Source organism: Dendronephthya gigantea, unplaced genomic scaffold (assembly GCF_004324835.1).
Source record: "Dendronephthya gigantea isolate DGI-Jeju-01 unplaced genomic scaffold, DenGig_1.0 000029F, whole genome shotgun sequence".
Taxonomy (NCBI): domain Eukaryota; kingdom Metazoa; phylum Cnidaria; class Anthozoa; order Malacalcyonacea; family Nephtheidae; genus Dendronephthya; species Dendronephthya gigantea.
This window is the reverse complement of record NW_021163039.1, coordinates 87,820-107,555: the sequence shown is the minus strand read 5'-3', so window position 1 is coordinate 107,555 and position 19,736 is coordinate 87,820. Positions and strand designations below refer to the sequence as shown.

Here is a 19,736-nt window from a genome sequence, read left to right as displayed (position 1 = left end):
ACGTGACGCATTTCAACCAATCACATGCCGTTGCTGCAATAACTGGAGTCGGGAGAATCGCTGCCATTTTCCTTGTTCGTGTGAAACGTTTCGAAAAGTTTCGATTAAAAAAGACATTTTTCTGGCGTATCTTTTGGCCTTTTCCCGCTTCGTGGAAAGCAACGTCATGCGTCTAGCATGACTTCTGGCAGTTTATCTTCAAATGCCGTGGATTTAAGGGAATGTAGCTCCAATTTGTTCACATTGGTATGTCATGTTCTAATGCATATGTCGCTATGTTATGTTCGAATCGTTATTATACACACATGTTTACAATGTATTAAACGTTAAATCGACCGCTTTTAAGAATCCACCATTTGATCCAAGTGCCTGTAGAGTAAATACCAACAATTGTCTGACCAGAATATATTTATAAGCCATTAAATATCACCTACTTTAATGCACGCTTTCCCATCAGTGTTTTAATACACTATACATGTATATAATATGCTTCATTGACTTCTAACATTCGCGTTTGATTCTTCACTCTTATCTCTGTTTCATGGCGAGAAATTTTAAAAATAATTAGAGGGATTATTGATCTATATAATAGGCAAAAAGACTGCATATTATGCTTGAGATACAAGTCATTTGTGCGACATAAGAGACGTATCGTTTTGCCCGGTGTAAACAATGTAAAATCGTCACACAGACAATTTTATTATTTTACTCCGTTCTGGTAATCACTTCCTTACAATATGAACGGTTTCAAGCGGTGTATGAAGCCAAGTTTCAGACCACATAACCGGGCAATGGTTACTGTACACCCATGGTAATAGAAAAGCGTGAAACCCCAGTTAATTTTGAGCCATCTTATGTCATAAATACGGTACAATGTTTTATTCGAAAGAACTATGTCTGAGCCAGTTCGATGGGAGATAATTTATGTACGACTCATCTCTTCTAAAGATCAAAGTTAAATTTCACATTTTACCCGTAATATAATGTAGCCAAAATAACCTTTTTTAATTATATTACGGTATATATTTGTTTTGTATATACGGCACATCGAATATGTGCCAAAATGTGCAATAATATATGTAGAGATGCGATGTTTATCGAACTACGATGGTCAGATATTAATGTAATTTTCGCTTGTCATAAGCTGGCTTTTTGAGCTTACTAATTCTATCATAAATACACGATAAATCTCGCCGGTATATACACATACATTTGAGGCAAACAAGTGTCAAAATAATTACCGTTGTTTGGTAAAAAACAATTTCGGTTCAATAGCGCTAAGAGTGCGCCTAGATGGATAGGGAACTCCAAACTTGAAATATCACTCTGTGTAAATGACAGGCCTGTTATTATGCGCGTTAATTGACGAAGTAGACGTGATATTGGAAATAACAAGGATAGATGGCCTCAAATTTGTACAAATATACTGTGAAATATAAACCAGGAACCCCCAAAACATGCTTCTACCTTTTGAAAGCATTAAGCAAACATGTTTATTGTGCCTTGGAACTTAGATGATATTATACACTCACTCAACGTAATCAAAACTCGTTTGCCCACATGTGGCATTCAAAACTTTCTCCTTGCACCATTTAAATGCCCTTTAGGAGGTTAAAACCTCGAAACCTCATGCAAAATGTTATACAGTCTAGTTCGCGTCGATTTTAGCCCACAGTCGGATTGAATATCGTATTTTTTAGGAGCACTTAAGTTGCTGTCGGGAGATTCTTTTGCAAGAGAAAGTATATTGTCCTGTTTATAACGACAACAATTTATATTCCTCATAAGTCGAAATTAGTAAAGTTTACATTATAATGAGTGCGAAATATCAGACAAAATGATGTATATTTGAGTTCAATAACGTTACAAATAAGCTGTGAAAGCTATAATTTCCTGCTAGCAAGCGATTTACTTGGGAATATAAGGCCTTATCCTTATTATACTGCATTGTTGAGTCTTTATGTCCTCGACAATGTGTAATGACAATAATGTCTCTCGATTGTTAAACTTCGAAGATGGTTTTGTTAAACGCTAAGAAGTGTAAACAATATTACACCGCTATCGAGTTTATATTCCACAAACATTTAAATTTGCAATATGATATAGACTGTAGCGTACCAATTTAAATTTTCAATTCCCTGTTGACCTATGGATAAGTGCAAGCTTTAAAAGTGAACAGCATCTCGTAAGCACATTGAAATAATGATTATCTGTGTTAGGAATGCATTTAAACGATAAGGAGATGTCTTGTAACTTTTATCGACAATTAATTGCGAATATTTTGCCAATATGAGTTCTTCAGGCCAGTTAATTTTATCAGTTATTATATGTTCTTGAAAAAAATTTTCTATGTAGAAATTTTGAATGAAGTATGATGCAATATTCCTAAAAGTTTTAAAACGAAATTTTGATCTCAAGCTGAATGATCAATGCCAAATAAAGTTCTGCTTATTGTACATGAAAAATGTTCTGTATGTTGGGAATACAACTTTATCCAAAAAAATGGCAGTCCTATGTGATGCTCAGCCTTTCTGTACAGTACCTGTAATTGAAATGGCATTACCCTACCATTGCATGCATTGTCAATTTGACAATTAAAATTTCTTGAGAGTTTTCTTAACCAACTCTTGCAGTAGTTTTAACCGTAAAAAATGGCAGGTATTTCAGAAGTGAAGTATTAACATTTACTGTAGGGCATATTGGCAAATATTATGCAAGTATTTATGGACAAAAAATAAAAAAAGCAATTCTGCGAGATGGTGTGGAAAGTCATCAAATTAAAAGTCCCTCGCTTTTTCCAGTGTTGATGTGTACTTTAACCCCTTAGTCAAAGTTATGAAATATGTTCTAGTTTAGCAACTTGAGACAAGTTCTGTGCCAAACCGTTTCAGACAAGCTTAAAAAAGAAGACACAACATAATTACTACACTATTACATAATTAGCATAATGGTATATAGCATTTCACACATTTTATTCTTTAATCGCCAGTATATTGATGGGTGTACATTACAAATAGCCTGGAGATATTTTTGTAGTAATTCTGTTTTGACTATATATTGATGGCAGTAGTTCAACTTTTCCACTCATTTTTTTTAATTTACAATCATTTTTGTTGCATGAGATAATCATTTCCAGCTGTGAGTGTTATTATTTCAGTTTTTAAAATCTATATTAGCTTTTCAAATTTTCCATTTGAGGTGCCTCACAGTTTTACATATTGTTTTGTGGTATTGCACAGTGTTACATAGTGTAACACAATGTTACATATTGTTGTATGTTATTGCACATTGATACAGTGTCACATATGAATTTATATACAGGATAGACACATTCAGCTGTAGAAAATTAGCTGTTATGAATGTGTGCCCTGATAATGAAAAATGTTCTGTTGTGTGAATACAACATAATGATACATAATCATACATATTGTTGTATGGTGTTACACTGTTATTACATGATGTCCCATAGTATTACATGATATTGTGAATGTTGCATAGTGTTAAACAGAATTTCATGATGTTATATAGTGTTACATGTTGTTGTACAGTGGTACCTGCCGTTGTACATGATTACATGGTGTTTAACAGTGTTACATAGTGTTTTACAGCATACATGGTGTTGTACAGTGTTACATGGTCTTAGAGAGTGTTGCATGGTGTTGTACAGTGTTACATTGTGTTGTACAGTGTTACATGGTCTTAGACAATGTTACATGGTGTTGTACATGGTTACATGGTGTTGTACAGTGTTACATGGTCTTAGACAGGGTTACATGGTGTTGTACAGTGTTACATGGTCTTAGACAGTGTTACATGGTGTTGTACAGTGTTACATGGCATTAGACAGTGTTACATAGTGTTATGCTGTAATCCATGGTGTTATACAATGGTTCATAGTGTTGCCCAGTATTGCATGGTGTTGATAACATGACATTACACAGCAGTACTGACCACAGTAATTTTTAGTTTGCTGAATTATTCTCCATTCATTTCAGGCTGATATTAATGCTCTAAAGTGGTGTAAATATACTGGGAATTTGCATTCGCTGGACAGACCCTTGGAGGACCCTGTCCTAACGTCCTTCGCCAATGCCCTCAAGAACAACGTGCTGTGTTCCTGGAGACACTCCCCTCCCTACACCACACCGAGGTTGAACCAAGGTCTGACCTGTTCGGAGAGCGCAAAGGAACTCTGGTTGTTTTGGTATGGAGATGATCCAAGAACGATCGATATTGTCGATACCAGCTTAAAAGGTATGTATTCATATTCAAATGCTCAAGCAATATGATGATTTGTGTAAACACTGGATTCAAATTTTTTTGGGTATTTCTAAATCTCAAAAACAGCTCTAAGGAATATGCCAATATTACACTATGTTAAATAGCTGTTCACCAACTTTCCTGTAAGTTTAGAATGTTATTAAATCAAGTACTTTAAGAAATGCAATAGACCATGATGTTTCAGATGTTGTGACCATGATAATAGCCATTGAAACTTAGTTTTAGCTAAAAAAAAAAAAAGCTGAAAAGGTCTTTTGGTGATCAATGTCTTTTGTACGAAATCTGTCAGACTAGAATATGTTGTCCACAGTTTTTTGATCATATATAGGCTGCTGTGTGTTTTATAAAGACAAACTGTAATTTTTTTTTCAGAATCTGATCATGGCTCATGGGAAAGTAACTTCCCCAATGAAGCAAAAGTTCTCCTGTTCAAAGCTCTTCACAACACGTTAGAAAGGTAAATACAATCAACATGGGAAATTAATGAGTTTTATTGCAAATGAAACCAATGTTTTGTGCAGTATATACTGATACAAAATTCCACCAGGTTGTGGCCAAAATTGTACGACAGTTTCATCCTTATAGTTTGAAAACTAAGAAAGCAATTGTTATTAATGTTCAGCAGTGTTTAACGCGGTTTCAGATATAATCTTGCATGCAATTTTGACTGATAAAGCTAGGTTAAATTAAACAATCATTTTTGAAGACCGACGATCTGTTATAATCAATTGAGTAGGTGTTACGATTTTATCACATTAATTTAACGAAAAGTTAAAATTAGGAAATATTTATTTAAAAGATATTTCAATCTATTTGCTAATGAATACAAACAAAAAAAATGAGAATTACGGACGATATATATAGCCTACAATTCGTCTTAGGATTATTATTTTTTTTAAAATCCTATTTAGGCCTTAATTTTTATCAATTCTGACAATATCGATTCCTGTGTAAGCGGATGTATCACTCTAAATATGGCATTGGAAATGCTCATGGCTTATATCAAATTTGAAGTTGTACATTACAGCCCTTTTTTCTAGTACCATTTATTTGGGTTTTCATTTTGCAACCGCACACACCTGCTGGTCGCCTACTCCATGTATATTGTGTAAATGACAAGTCTAATACAAGTGACCTCTTTTGTATTTAAATAGGCACTTGTTGTCCAGACATTATGTCCGTGTTGGAAAATGGTTTGTAAATTTAGACAACATAATCCCAAGCACAGCTGAAAAGTAAGTGTTCGTGCAATGTATATAATAGTTTTCGGGCTACTATTAAACGCGCAATGCGTTGCACTTTTTATAAATATGAGATATATACGAAGTGTTGGCAATCTGCCATGGATTTTATAGTTTAAAATGCCAATCCCATTTAAAACTATAAATAATCATTAGTTCACAAAAATGACGGTTTTCTGCGATAAACCTTGAATTGTACTGAGTCACATATGCAACTCGTAAATACGTGTAGCAATGGAAAGAGAGGAAAGTTGATAGTTTCTAGTCGAATTTCAACACATATTGTGTGCAAATATCCCCTGTGTCTGTGAATTATGCAAACTTCGCATTTAGCGAAACCAGACGTTTGACGTAATTATCTCATGCACAAACAACTACTTTACATCACTGGAATCTGTGAAAAAAGCGTGTGTGTATAAAAAAATGTGAGCGTGGAGTGCTTGCCCACACATACGCCTGTATTCAAAAAGCTCACTCACACTCATACTCATCGAGTGTGACATATAAATTTCGTTAATGCTGATCAATGAGAAAGTTCTCTCTGAATAGATGAAAAGATATAAGATAAATCACTGAAAATCAAGCCCCTGTTCGGCTGGAAATACCGCCATTGAAACGTTATGAGAAGATTAAGATCTCCCACTCAATGAGTTTGAGTGTGAGTGAGCTTTTAGAATACAGGCGATAGTCATAGCACAACAATCATGGCTTTCTTGTTCTTAACAAACACTATACATGCATAGGAAGTTAGAATGATTTTAAAGACAGAAGATGTTGCCTTAAGTGTTGAAAATTGTCAATCGTGCTTCATCTTTTGTGAGCTACAAAAACTCATTCCGGATTCTTCAAAAAAGCCATCTTGCTGCAAAAAAAAACACGTTTAAAAAGGTGACAAAATCTTGATCAGTTAAACTTTTTTGTGGGAACATATTTTAAGTTTTGAATTGACTGTCGTGTTGAAATAATTTTTATATGAAATTCTAAAGAAATTTCCGCAGGCGAACTAGTTTTCTGTAAGTGAAAATCCACCCTAACACATTTAAACTCTTGTATAGTTTGGAAATTTAATATCTAAAGATACTTGTTAATGGATTGCAACTTTTTTGTGTGATTCAGTTCCAGGAAACCGGAAAGCTATCCGCGCTTTTAGCAGCTCAGTCCGTCTGAAGCCAGATAATTTTGCTTGTCAGAGGAAGAGACCTGTTTAATCTCGAGGATATTGTCTTACGATTAACATGTTTGTTCAATTTTCTTGTAGAAACAAGTTGTTCTTTTCTTTCGCGTTTTGTCTCCAAGGGGAGAGCAAAATATGTTTGACTGTTGATGTGAAACAATTGCCCGGTGTTCGACACATCCTACCCGACGATTTAGCCAACGCGAGAGCTTTGCAAGGGGATTTTAAAGGTGCGTGTATCTTCATTTCAGGAGCCGATTGTTTGATGATAAAGTTGCCCACTGTATAGTGATTTTTTTAAAAATCTCTACCCTTTTGTATGGCCAAGATAAAGCTAAACAATTAAAGTTAAAATTGTTTTTAATAATTATAAATTTGATGAATGTAACTTTACTGAAAAGTATTTTGACGAAGAGCGAGTTTTCCATAACAAGACTTCCTCAACAAAATATATATTTTAGTTATTCTGGGACCGTATGGCGTCAAGGGAAATTTGACAGGCCAAGGTTATCAACATAATAGCGTCGGCGTGAACAAACTTCTAGAAGACTGGAAACGATTCTTTCCACTGGACGTAGTTGATGACTGGACAAACGTGCCTGAGGGGATAGAACACGATATACCCGTGGTAGTTGGGGTTAAAGTAGGAGGAAATGTCATCAAATGCCCCTCACATTACGTCTTGGTTTCCTTAGACAGCGACAGTGCTGAAGGTAAATAATTCGTCATCAAATCCTGCCTGTTCAGATCACGTGTTGATTTTGCCAGTAACGTGGGGTGAGAAAAACGACACGTGATCAAAACGTGGATTAATGGGTAGCAATTGGGATAGCAGGAGATACTAAAAGATATATGAAGGAAAATTACCACGTTTTCGGCTCTTGTAAAAATTATCTTAATTTTTTTTTCTAGAATCGTCAAACCAAACACCACCTGTCTTTATGACCCCTCCCGCCTCTCCATTTGCGCTGATAACCGCTGAGAAGAATAACGAGCGGCTCGCCTCAACGGCACCGGCCGAACCCGAGGCGAAGTCGGAGGGTGTGACGAAAGTCACGGACAGTAAAGCTGTGGCCTGCGAACTAGTTAATGAGGCGTGGAAAGACATTACCGCTACCAAGTCAACGTAAGTATTGGAGTCTAGAGTTGTTACACTCTCCAGCTATTAAGTATAAATAAAGTTAGCTTAGTTTAGGTTTCCTCCTGTAGTTAGACTGGATCAATACGAGATGATCCTTACTGGTCCTCTAGGAAGAACAGTTTAGAACTGATAGAGCTATCCAGTAAAAATAAAGTTAGTTTAGTTTAGGTTTCCTCCTGTAGTAACACTGGATAAATAAGAGATGATCCTTACTGGACCTCTAGGAAGAACAGTTTAGAACTGATAGAGCTATCCAATATAAATAAAGTTAGTTTAGTTTAGGTTTCCTCCTGTAGTAACACTGGATCAAAAATGATCCTTACTGGACCTCTAACTATTCAGTATGGCAAGTAAATTTTATCTTAAACTTCTTTACTTTTATATTTCAGAAGTAAAACATCGGGAGTGACTGCAGCTCAAAATAAAGCTTTTGGTACAAACTTCAAAGCCGATCAAGAGTCGTTCTGGAACCTCAAGGAACCTCTGAGCCGTAAATCGTGTTCATGCACATCAAGCAGCAATGTAAGTCGGTCGCGGACCACACCTCCTAACAGACCGTTTGGTATCAACCGACCCAACCCTACCGGGTCACAAAACACCCACATTACCCTCGCAAACAAACAGAAAAAAGAGCGGGAACGCAAACCTGTACTACCCTTCCATCAGAGAGAGGGGAAAGTACGAAATGTCACCCCGGCCTCCAAAGGACATTCCACGTATAACTTAGCGACCTACGTTGAGGACCAGAATCGTCAGCCAAACAGTCAAAACGAGGCTAACCCTAAATCCACAGACAGCGCAGACGGAATAAAATCCAAACCAGCGCTGCCCTTTACAAACGAAAATCTTATTGACAATATAAACAATAATGTTGGTGAAACGTTTCTGAAACTGACTCCCCCGGTTTCGACGCGACTTTCCGAAGTTGTACGAACGGGTGACGATCGTAAGAAGCCTTCACGAACGAAGGACGATGTTTACTCGAAGTCTCGAATATCGACTGCCGACGTATGGAAATGCTATGAGGTTTTTACCGGAGATCCGAAGTTCAAGCCCAGGCTTCCTGATGATGTGCTCGATTTCAGGGAGGGCGAGAGGCGACCGCTGACTACCGGGAACGTTGTGTCGATGCCTGAAAATACGCGGGAGGTTTTCAAGATTGAGACCATTGAAAATAAAAAGTAAGTTGTTAACGAACCTTGGGATGTAATGTAAATAAAGTTAGTTTAGTTTAGGTTTCCTCCTGTAGTAACACTGGATCAATAAGAGATGATCCTTACTGGATCTCTAGGAAGAACAGTTTAGAACTGATAGAGCTATCCAGTATAAATAATAAAGTTAGTTTAGTTTAGGTTTCCTCCTGTAGTAACCCTGGATCAATAAGAGACGATCCTTACTGGATTAATCTAGAAAGAACAGGTTAGAACTGATAGAGCTATCTAAAATAAATAACATTAGAGATTTGTTTATGCTGATTAAACTGTGTTTCATATTCGATAGTTATCAGAACAAAAGACAGTCAAATGACGATCCTGCACCTGAAGTTGAAGTTCCTACCAAACGCATGCGCCGAAGCTCCTCTGCGACTCAGCCTAGCCGGGTCAAGCCGGAAACGCCCGCTCCCGTAAAGCCTCGAGGGCATCGGAGCTCGAGTACCAACAAGTCCCAGATTCCTGCTCCGTCATCCGAACCAACCAGCCTTGCGCTTGAGACACCCGATTCCGTCTTTCTACCAGCATCGCGTGGTCGAGCCAACAGCACAAGCAGCACCGGGTCTGCGGCTTCGCCAGCACCTAACTCTACTTCATCTAAGACGAGTCGCAGTGCGAAGCAACGTCGACAAAGCAGGAAATCTCAGGATAAGAAATCGAAGGAACCTGTACCGAAGCAGGAACCTGTAAAACCGGAAGCAGAACAGGTTTTACCATTTATTGCCTCTCCCCCCACCCCCAGAGTATCGTTACGGACGGAAAAAGATCTACAAGTGACGTTTTCTGATCTGGACAACATGTTTGATTCCCCGGATGAGGAGGAAGAAGACAAGCAGGTGAGTTGCGATAACTGATCTATATGCTAATACTGGACCGCGCAGTATAGATTCCCACCATGAATGATCTCATTCGGCTTCAAGATCGGGCCACTTAATTCCGGCAGGAATCCACTTTTATCACTACTTATCCCATTACCACAATAGGTTTCGTTGATGTGTAGCAAATGCCCTATCCAGACTCTATCATTAGATCAGTGGTGTGTTGTCATGTGTTGATACTACTATATTGTCTCTATTTACACTGTCTGCTTCAAAAATTTCGCTTTAACATTCATCGTCTTATTTGTAGCGCCAACTGCTGTCCGTATTCACCGACAACCACTCGCCTCCAGTCCACCACGGCCACGAGGATTTGAGCCATAAGACAAAAGTGCCGGTGCCGGTGAATACCGGCCCTGGAAACGTTTCCCATAACGATCTTGCTCGGATGTTCCCCACTCCTCCCATGTTAGAAAATCATCCTCCGCATTCTCCACAACCTATGACCACCATGGCGCCGACTCCCCCTGAATATAGCGAATTCAAGACAAAGACGATGAGTGAGGAAATTCATGATGTGCTTAATCAACTGAAGGTACGTGTTTCTTGGCATTCTTAAATTAACTTTTTGTCATTTCGTCCAGTGAATATCTCCTAAATAATCTGGCGTCACTACAGGAGGAAACCTAAACTAAACTAACTTTATTTATACTGGATAGCTCTATCAGTTCTAAACTGTTCTTCCTAGAGCTCCAGTAACGATCATCTCTTATTGATCCAGCGTTACTACAGGAGGAAACCTAAACTAAACTAGCTTTATTTATACTGGATAGCTCTTATCAGTTCTAAACTGTTCTTCCTAGAGCTCCAGTAACGATCATCTCTTATTGATCCAGTGTTACTACAGAAGGAAACCTAAACTAAACTAGCTTTATTTATACTGGATAGCTCTATCAGCTCTAAACTGTTTTTCCTATAGAGGTCCAGTAAGGATCATCTCTTATTGATCCAGTGTTACTACAGGAGGAAACCTAAACTAAACTAACTTTATTTACACTGGATAGCTCTATATCAGTTCTAAACTGTTCTTCCTAGAGCTCCAGTAACGATCATCTCTTATTGATCCAGTGTTACTACAGGAGGAAACCTAAACTAAACTAGCTTTATTTATACTGGATAGCTCTATCAGCTCTAAACTGTTTTTCCTAGAGGTCCAGTAAGGATCATCTCTTATTGATCAAGTGTTACTACAGGAGGAAACCTAAACTAAAGTAAACTTTTCCTAGGAAACGGCGCCTATATTCGAAATCCCAACGGAGCAGGCATATTTATGTATCTCCACCGCAATACCGCCTGTGAAATCTTTGCCAAGTTCACGTTTACCGCCGCTCAAACTGACCGAGGACATGGTGTACACGCCATCACCACAGGTGAGAACCCGTTTGAATTTCTTATAACCATAAAAGCCTTTTATTCGCTTATACCTGAGACACCTTTTGCTCTGTTGTTTGAAACAACATCGTGTCCAGCCTTTAAATAGTATCGTAAAGAGTGCTACAGTCAGTAGCACTTCTTAAAGCCTCAAAATCATTGCCAAGAATTAAACTCTGAAGCCTTCAACCTGTTGTCTTATTTCCATTTTTCCCACACACTTTTTAAAGGTCAAATCATCCAGTTCTAAAGCTGATTCGTCAAGGTAAGTATTATTTCTTTAATTCCTTTCGATACTTATAAAAAACGAATCTTCAGCAAAAGCGCATTGACGCTTTGACCACAGATATTCTTTTTGAAAGTAGCAACCTGTGAAAACGTTTATCTCATTAAAGGTCGTAATCAATCATTGGTAGGATTTTTTAGGACCTCAAGAAAAAGGCGGGAAATATGATACAAAATATGATACAAATCATTTAGTATATATACCTGTGAATCGCGAGGGGTCTGAAACGATACCTTGCGTTGCATTTTTAAAGCCAAATTGATGAGTGTTACCAAGGCCCCATTCTACAGTCTTCATCCGAGCTTCAATTTTCCTAATTTTCCATTCTTCAAAAGTTTTTATTGCTCACTGAGTTTACTAGAGGAGACGAGCTAATAATGTCACATTTTCTTCCTAGCTTTGCCGCCACGCCTTCTACGAAAGCTCGTACCAGTCTATCGGATATCACCGCTCCGATTCTTGGCTCTGGAACAATCACAACTACATTCAATTCCCAATCGTCGAAGATGGACACAATGTCCCCACACGATCCTCAAACGTCCCAAACAAGACCCATATACGACACGTTTGATGCCGGGGAGCATGACTCCAACGCCATGCTTCACGCGAACCTATTTTTATCCGATTCTTATGTGAACTATAACTCTGATACAAATTTAGACGGCACGAATGCTTGCCTTTGTATAACGGGGGAGCGAAAACGTCCTACGCTGAGCAAGGAACCCATCGGGTTTCTTAGGAACAATGATGTATGTCAGTGCGGGTTGGGGATATTTGAACGCGAGAAACTGCGCCAACATACGGGTCTGTTTTCCAGCGAGTTACTTTATGTAAGCAGCTGTATGGAGAACATGGGCGTAACTTTGGACACTAGGTATTGTGACACGACCAAGAGGAAGCGAGCTGCTTTGCATCTTAAAAAGGAGTCTGTCATAAAGGATTTGAAGCCCGTACAGTCCACGGAATTATTGGGAACGAGTAATTCAACTGTTCTTGTTGATAACCTGCTTGACCAGTTCTCATCGCCGTTGCCCGCCTCTGCTACCTCGGGGAAACTGGGCATGACCGGTTTGGACGGTGATAATACAGGGAGCCCACTTCAGATGAAATCAGGTAAAAATAAATGCGGAATTTTAGAAGCCTCTCAACGAATCTCTTGGTTCAAAAATTGTCAGAGAGTCCGCTGAAAAGCAAGCCTGCTGTACGTAAAGAAAGTTTGCATTTATCAACAAACCTTTCCACTTTCTTTTTTTAGCCTCTGAAGTTGAGAAACTCTCCAAGACCACCGTTGACTTTTTAATGGATCTGAAGCCTGTGATACAGGAGTCTCTTCATAAGGCAATTCACTGGAAAACGTGGGATCAGCTCTCTACGGTACAAGGTCCACTCTCGTTGAAGCAACTTTGCCAGGTGAACAGCAAGGGTTCATCCAACGCGGGCGATCCCGCGAGGATCCCGCGTGTGATTGTCGGCCATGATGGTGATTGGCTGTCCGTGTCGCCGTTGGCATTACACCACTGGGTAAGTGTTGTTGTCTGATGAATCAAGACAAAAACGAGCTTGCAGTCCGGAGTATGCCTTCTTGCGGACTTTAATTAATATTTCCAATATTTTACCCGTTCTGCAGGAGAAGCTGTTCTTAGAACCGTACACGTCATCACGTGACGTCACGTATGTCGTTCTCGCGCCTGAAAACGAGACAACGAACGCGAACGTCAAGCATTTCTTCAGGGAACTAAGTTCCACGTATGAGGTGAGCTTTAGGAAATGGAGGTGGTATGTTTTTGGCGGGAATCTTTTGTCACGTGATTAGAGGTTGGTATTTATTTGACGGGAATTTTTTTCCAACGCGATTTTATGACGTTTTTTAGACGTGTCAACTGGGCCGCCATATTCCCGTGAGCAAAATCTCGTCCATGTCTGGCGATGGTATTCTCAGGATTGGGCCAAAACAACAGACGAAATATGGCAAGAATGTTGTCAGTCCTTGGTTTGGAAAGTATGGTAAGTTGCTCCTTTGGGTAAGGATGGATAACTGCAAACATGTTGATACTAGAATGGTATATTGGCGTTTGTATGACCGAGAGTTTAAGTTGTCATCTTTTCTGAATAAAGTTGTAAACCAAAGTGAAATATGGAGAAAAATCAAGCTTGATTCTTTCCATTATAGAGAGTATATCCGATGGAGCTCGTGTTAAATTGTTTGCCCAAGTATGCAAGTATGAACTAGGTAAGTTGATGGAATATGGAAATGTCACTGCCGCTTGTTTGTCTTTGTGACTTATGCCAGAGTTGTTTTGTGGTACAGGTCCCTTCCTCGAGAAATTGCCTCTGGATAAGCGGACGTCACTTGGCGATGACAGCTCGAAGAAAACTGACTCTGGGTAAGAGTGTGTTATAAAATGTGTTATATTTGTATACTATGGGGTACTGTGTACGGTACGGTACGCTACGAGTACAGTTAACATCATGACAAAACATACCTTATTTTCTTGAAGTGACAACAACCTGCTACGTCAAGACAATTCCTCGATTGTAATCTACATCATCAACCCGTTCGACGAGTCCAACGACAAGGTTTTAAGGAGAGAGTCCTACTATGCCTTGCTTCGAAGTTTCTCCGAAATGGCAGCAGGAATACCAGAAAAACTCCGCAGTCGTCTTGTGTTAGAGGTAGGGGTGGCCTGGATCACCTTGTAGCAAACTTGGAAACAAGTTGTATCGTTGTTTAACACTTGTTAAAATGTTCTCACTACAAGTCTCTTCAGCTGACAATCTTGTAGTTTTGAAACTTTACTACAGTGCAGTGGAGCAGTACAAATCAAACAATGGTGCATTTAGTTAGTTAAAATTCTAGGAAAGTTAAAAGATCCTGGTGTGAAATATGTGTTTCCAGGACCGGAGCGAAAAAAATTTCCATCAATTAACAGCTTTGTTGTTGGTTGATCCACTGCACCATTGCCAACACTTCCACCTCAAACAACTTTGCGTTAAATATGAAGCGTCATGAAGTGTTTTTGTTTGTTACTTCCATGCACTCCTGTTCATCTTATGCAAAACGTAGCCCACCCTTTTCAATCTTTAATGCACTTATTCTTTGATTTTGTCCAGATCGTACCATTACATCAAGTAACCCAGGTGGATGCTTACCAGAAGACGAAGGGCTCGCTCGTATCGTTTGTTAAACTTCTCAAAACTACGGCGTTTTCCGTCTTTTCCCGATGTCGAATGACTTTGAAGAAACCGTATAACACTCGGGTTCACACCGGATTCTGGGCGCCTTCAAGCCAGCGGTTGGCCATGAAGAATCAGGTGAGCTTTTTTGAGTCCATTCATTGGGTACTCTTAAGCCCTGGGCAGATTTGGAAACATTATTTCCCGCCAATTTTTTGCTATGGCGGTCAAAGTGGGCGAACACCACTGATATATATACCGACACTGGATAGTGCATGCTATCGGATTCATTGATGCGATTTTAAAACGGCAATATTTTCAATCATTCTGGTTTACAAATATGTCGAATTCCGTACTAAGCTAAATCTATAGGTTTTAAAATTAGGTTGGCTTTCAAGCAAGTATATTTTCCTATAGTTATCTTAAGAAATACAGTGTGAACTATTCGTAATGTTACCCATTATTTCGTGATTTTAGCCATCGGATAAAACCCGCACACGGGTGTATTCTCCCGCCTATATTTTGGCAACCCCGACGAAGCTCATCCTCGGCGTGGATACGGTGGAGGCTGCGGACGATTTGACCACGCATAAGGAGTCCGCGAGCCTTTTGTTCTGCTGCTACGGTCTATCACATGATCAGCGATGGTTGCTGGCCACTTTCACAGACGACAGAGGCATGGTTATGGAAACGTTTGTGACGGTCGTTGAACCGTTTGGGTGAGTAGCGGTTTACACTGGACCATCAAATAAGCGGAAAATGGATATTTGTGCTTGAGAAGAGAGTAGATTACTTGGAAAATTTAGAGCTTGCGTCGTGTTTTGGCATGCCTTAAAGGCCACAGGTTGCCCGCTATTGTGTTGCTTCACATGAAGTATCCTCATCCTTAATTCAACTGCTGAAATATCATCGCAGGCGCTGTCTTTTTTTTCAGTCCACTTCACTTCGAAGTATTGTTAAAACGTGCATCGTTATTATTTAGTTTACCGGCGAACAAGCGGCGTACAAAACTGCGGATAAAAGCCCTAAGAAGGTTGTGGGAATTTTGCCAAGGGATTACGTCATCCGTGGTAGGAGACTGGAGATTAGTCGTCGGAAAATTGGGCAGATTTTCCCGCCATGAATTACGAGGTAATCACCAGATAAGCGAGAGTGCGAAAATAGCGCGAAAATGAAGGGAATGATTTTTTATACATTTCTTGATTCTTTTAGATTGGGATGAAGTAATTCGCAGTCATTCTTCAAGCGAGTGCACGGATCGTTGCGACGCGTGTTCCTCGTCGCGTTCTCACGCAAGATTTCAAAGCGTTTCCGTCGTTTCGTTGCACAACGAACTGTGTTTGCGAATACACCTCGCGAAAGGTAAGTTTAACCATCATGTTAGGATTGGTATGCAACATCACGTCCCTTTTGGTTATCGCCTTTGCAAGTTGCAACCAAGCCTCACTTTCGTGCAAGGAGAATATATCACATTAAAGCGAGGCTCGACATACGGGAGAACCCCTATAAGTGCTATTAACACACAGTCGGACAGTCATGTTCATTTAAAATGCCTCGTTTATTCCTAGTAACTACGGCTTTCAACAACTATCGTGACCCAGACACAACGATTGTCGAATCGGTAACTAGGCAACGTATATCAAGTTCATTCATTGTTATCAACATCGAAAACTCCCAGTCCACCAGACTCGCACAGCATGACGGTATCCATGACGTCGACGATCGCGGGGGTCTGGTAGACAACGAACTCATGCTGACCGAACCACCTACGGAAGACGACGACGAGATCCCGATGATGCCTTTATTTAGTATGTACCGTATTTATGTATCATTGTATTACGAGTGACAGCGATTTCACGACAAAGTTATACCACATTCAATCTCATAGAATTAAACTTGTAGCGAGCACTTTCGTTGAAAATATGAGAGTTTTCGAACGATGAGTTAAATGGATTTTTTTCGGATTTTAGGTAACATTTTTCCACCGTCAAGAATTTCACATTTACATCAAGATCTTCGGAGCTCCTCGCCACACGAGCGACCATCTTCGGCGCCAATGTTGACAGATACCGTGACGTCATCCTTCGTTCCTATTGGTATACAGTCACCGCATCCCAGCCAATCAGCGTGCAGCGATGAACAAAGCGAGCAGGAGAAGAATTTCGGATTTCCGCTAGCCCACGGTCGTGTTTACACAACGGCACCGCTCGGGCCGGCGTTCAAACAGTTTTCACGCGACGAACATTTGGATGGAAGTTCTCCGGTTGTTCTCAAGGTAAGCTGCGAGAAATTCCTACTTTTCAACGGGTAATTCAAGTTGCAGTCTGAGTTATAATCTTGACACGAACGTTAATATACTCTAGAACTAGAAAACGCATTCTTCGAAGAACTTGTCGGGTATTTTACATGACCTACTTTTTCATCGTTTAGGCGGCGTTGTTACTGCATCGTGTCGATGAAGCTGGTCGTCAAGGAAACCATGTTTTGAGTTCAAATACACACACCAATGTTCTAAGGTAGGCTTTCTAGTAATGGTTAAGCACGAAGGGATTAAGCACAAAGAAATTGTTGCAAGGCAGTAAGTTGTAGCCGGGCTAGTAATCGTAACTGAAATTAAGGAAGGTTGAAAGTGAAACACTGGATAAACGTTTCAAGTAGTACCCACTAGACTAGGCTGGTATTAGTAGCAACAGTCACCACTCAGTCAGACTTGCAGTACTGCAATTATCAACTGACATTGAGGAAAGTTGAAAGTGAAGCACTGAATATAATATTGTAAAGCAGTACCTACTAGACTATTCAGGCTAGTATTAGTAGCAACAGTCAACACTCAGTCAGTACTGCAATGATCAGTGCACATTGAGGAAGGTTGAAAGTAAAACACTGAATATAATATTGTAAAGCAGTACCTACTAGACTAGTCAGGCTAGTACTAGTAACAACAGTCAGCACTCAGTCAGACTAACAATACTGCAATGATCAGTGCAACAGTTGAAAGTGAAACACTAAATAAAACATGCAATGACATTGAGGAAGATTGAAAGTGAAACACTAAATAAAACATTGCAATACTGCAATGACCAGTTATCGTCAAAAGAGGATTTTTAATTGACCATAATCCAATCAAATTAGTCAACTGTTGGTGAAATGTTTAAAGAATTCACTGACCTATACGAAATTCTGCAAAAAGAAGCGAAATTTAGAGATGTTTTACGCTTGCAAAAGCAAACCACATCGCTAAGTTTTAATGTTCACCATTTCCAGATATATCTTGGAGCAATACGACGCTCTCTCGTGGCTAACTGTGGACTCTGTGTCTGAAGACAGAAATTCCTGCCTTCCCGTACATTATATAACCCTGTCCCAAATGACAGAAGCTTTCAACGGCCTGCTTTCCTGAGCCCAATGCAATCTTCATCACCAGAAATAAATTAAGCTCATCAATATTAACTTATTGTCTTCGCACCACAAGTAATCATCATCTAGAGGTTTGCAAAATACCACGATGCTGGGAAAACTGTTTTTTAAATCAACCGAATCATTTGCTTTTAAACTGGGCCAACAAGGTTTTCAACACAACAAATTTGTTTTTAACACAAGTAGGACTTCGTCTGGGCAAAACAAACGTGGTTTTGTACATGACAGTATGGTTTGAAAGAGTCTGTGCTCAAACACGATCAACTTTTAATGAAAATTTTGAAATCAAATTTGCAAGCTGCAAAACACGCATGAAAACTTTTATTAGGAAGTTATTTTTTTTACATCTGGTGTGCAAAAATACTTTGGAGATTCACTTGAGTCCATGCGAACTTACAAAGACTAAAAGAGAATTATCTTCTTGCAAAAAACCAGACAATTCGCAACTCTGTATATTAGTAAGATCCCTTGTCTACGTTATTGTTCTCGTTTGCGAAAACCGCTGATAAAAAACAGCATATCGTGGGCACCTATAATAGAATAGAATATATAGTCTCTATGATTGCATTTAAATACCCCTAAATACAAAAAACAGTTTATCTTGGTAGAATTATCGATTACCCCCTAATTGTTGTGCTGTGCTAATTAAAACTTGCATGATAGATAACCCACAATATGCACGAACTTTTGTTTAACTTGTCAAGGAAGGTCTAAGTTATACTACATAATTTTTCAAGTCCAGGCAGTGGGATTTTAACAGAGTTGCGAAATTAGATATATGAAAAACCAAGAAAGATTGGGGGTTTTTCCTAAAAGTCCGACATCAATTTGGAGCATGTTAAAAAAAATACACGAGAAAAAGAACAAAAATATCGTAAAATCACACATAAATAAACTATTAAACTCACTAAACGCATAGTAAGCTATTTTATGAAATGTTTATAATATTTTAATTATTACAATTATTATTAATATAGATTATTCATTGTTATTCAGTGTAGTACATAGTCATAGAAATAGAGAGAACCTGTATAAGTATTTACTAAACGGTTCGTCATGGCAGACGGATTTTATCTATAAGCTGCTCAGAATTATATTATAATGAATTTGTCGCCTAAATTTGGACCAAAAATGTATTTATGGGCAGTGTAAAGTATGTGGGCGCTTTTGAAGTGCCAGAAAAATTTTTAGTAAAATTGAATGTAGAACGTTTTCAAATCTATATTATTATTGTAATGTGACGTTTCAGTATTATGGTAAAATGTATTGGCGTATTATGAAATGTCGGGCACGTGTGCAGCTCGCGTTTTTTGTAGGAGCGCACGTGCCTGGCATGTATATTTATGAACGTATTCAAATATATCCGCAGAGTTACGCTTTGTAGATAGAACAAGTACTGTAGATAAAATGGAAATTAAATTATTCTTTTCAACATAAAGTGAATGTTTGCATAAATTGCGTGCTCGATGATTTCCAGTGATCTCTAGTACAACTGGAACGATAGCTTTATTACCTTTATAATGAAGCCATATTGTTTTTGCTGATAATGGAGGAGCCATGCG

At 39.0% G+C, this 19,736-nt stretch overlaps 1 protein-coding gene across 2 annotated transcripts; it reads left to right on the top strand.

Moving 5' to 3' along the window:
- Positions 1–53: 53 nt before the first annotated feature.
- Positions 54–19,612, top strand: LOC114524010 (mediator of RNA polymerase II transcription subunit 13-like). 2 transcript variants are annotated; one of them, XM_028545113.1, is made up of 27 exons: positions 54–246; positions 3,996–4,254; positions 4,654–4,738; positions 5,436–5,516; positions 6,781–6,926; positions 7,158–7,409; positions 7,609–7,822; positions 8,230–9,018; positions 9,338–9,884; positions 10,177–10,461; positions 11,153–11,296; positions 11,528–11,562; positions 11,981–12,696; positions 12,839–13,104; positions 13,211–13,336; positions 13,455–13,587; positions 13,754–13,813; positions 13,892–13,967; positions 14,082–14,256; positions 14,695–14,895; positions 15,235–15,476; positions 15,740–15,888; positions 15,970–16,119; positions 16,326–16,565; positions 16,728–17,032; positions 17,188–17,273; positions 18,022–19,612. In XM_028545113.1, the coding sequence occupies exons 1-27, from the start codon at positions 178–180 to the stop codon at positions 18,155–18,157; spliced, it is 5,967 nt and encodes a 1,988-aa protein (XP_028400914.1). In that variant the 5' UTR covers positions 54–177; the 3' UTR covers positions 18,158–19,612. The 2 variants fall into 2 exon arrangements, with proteins under 2 accessions (XP_028400914.1, XP_028400913.1); XM_028545112.1 differs by having other exon boundaries at positions 8,227–9,018.
- The last annotated feature ends 124 nt before the right edge of the window (positions 19,613–19,736 follow it).

Coding starts and splice junctions, on each gene's coding strand:
- LOC114524010 (XM_028545112.1), top strand. CDS start 178: ATGACTTCTGGCAGTTTATCTTCAAATGCCGTGGATTTAAGGGAATGT. Junction 4,255..4,653: donor TGTCGATACCAGCTTAAAAG/GTATGTATTCAT, acceptor TTTTTTTTTCAG/AATCTGATCATGGCTCATGG. Junction 15,477..15,739: donor ACGGTCGTTGAACCGTTTGG/GTGAGTAGCGGT, acceptor GTTATTATTTAG/TTTACCGGCGAACAAGCGGC.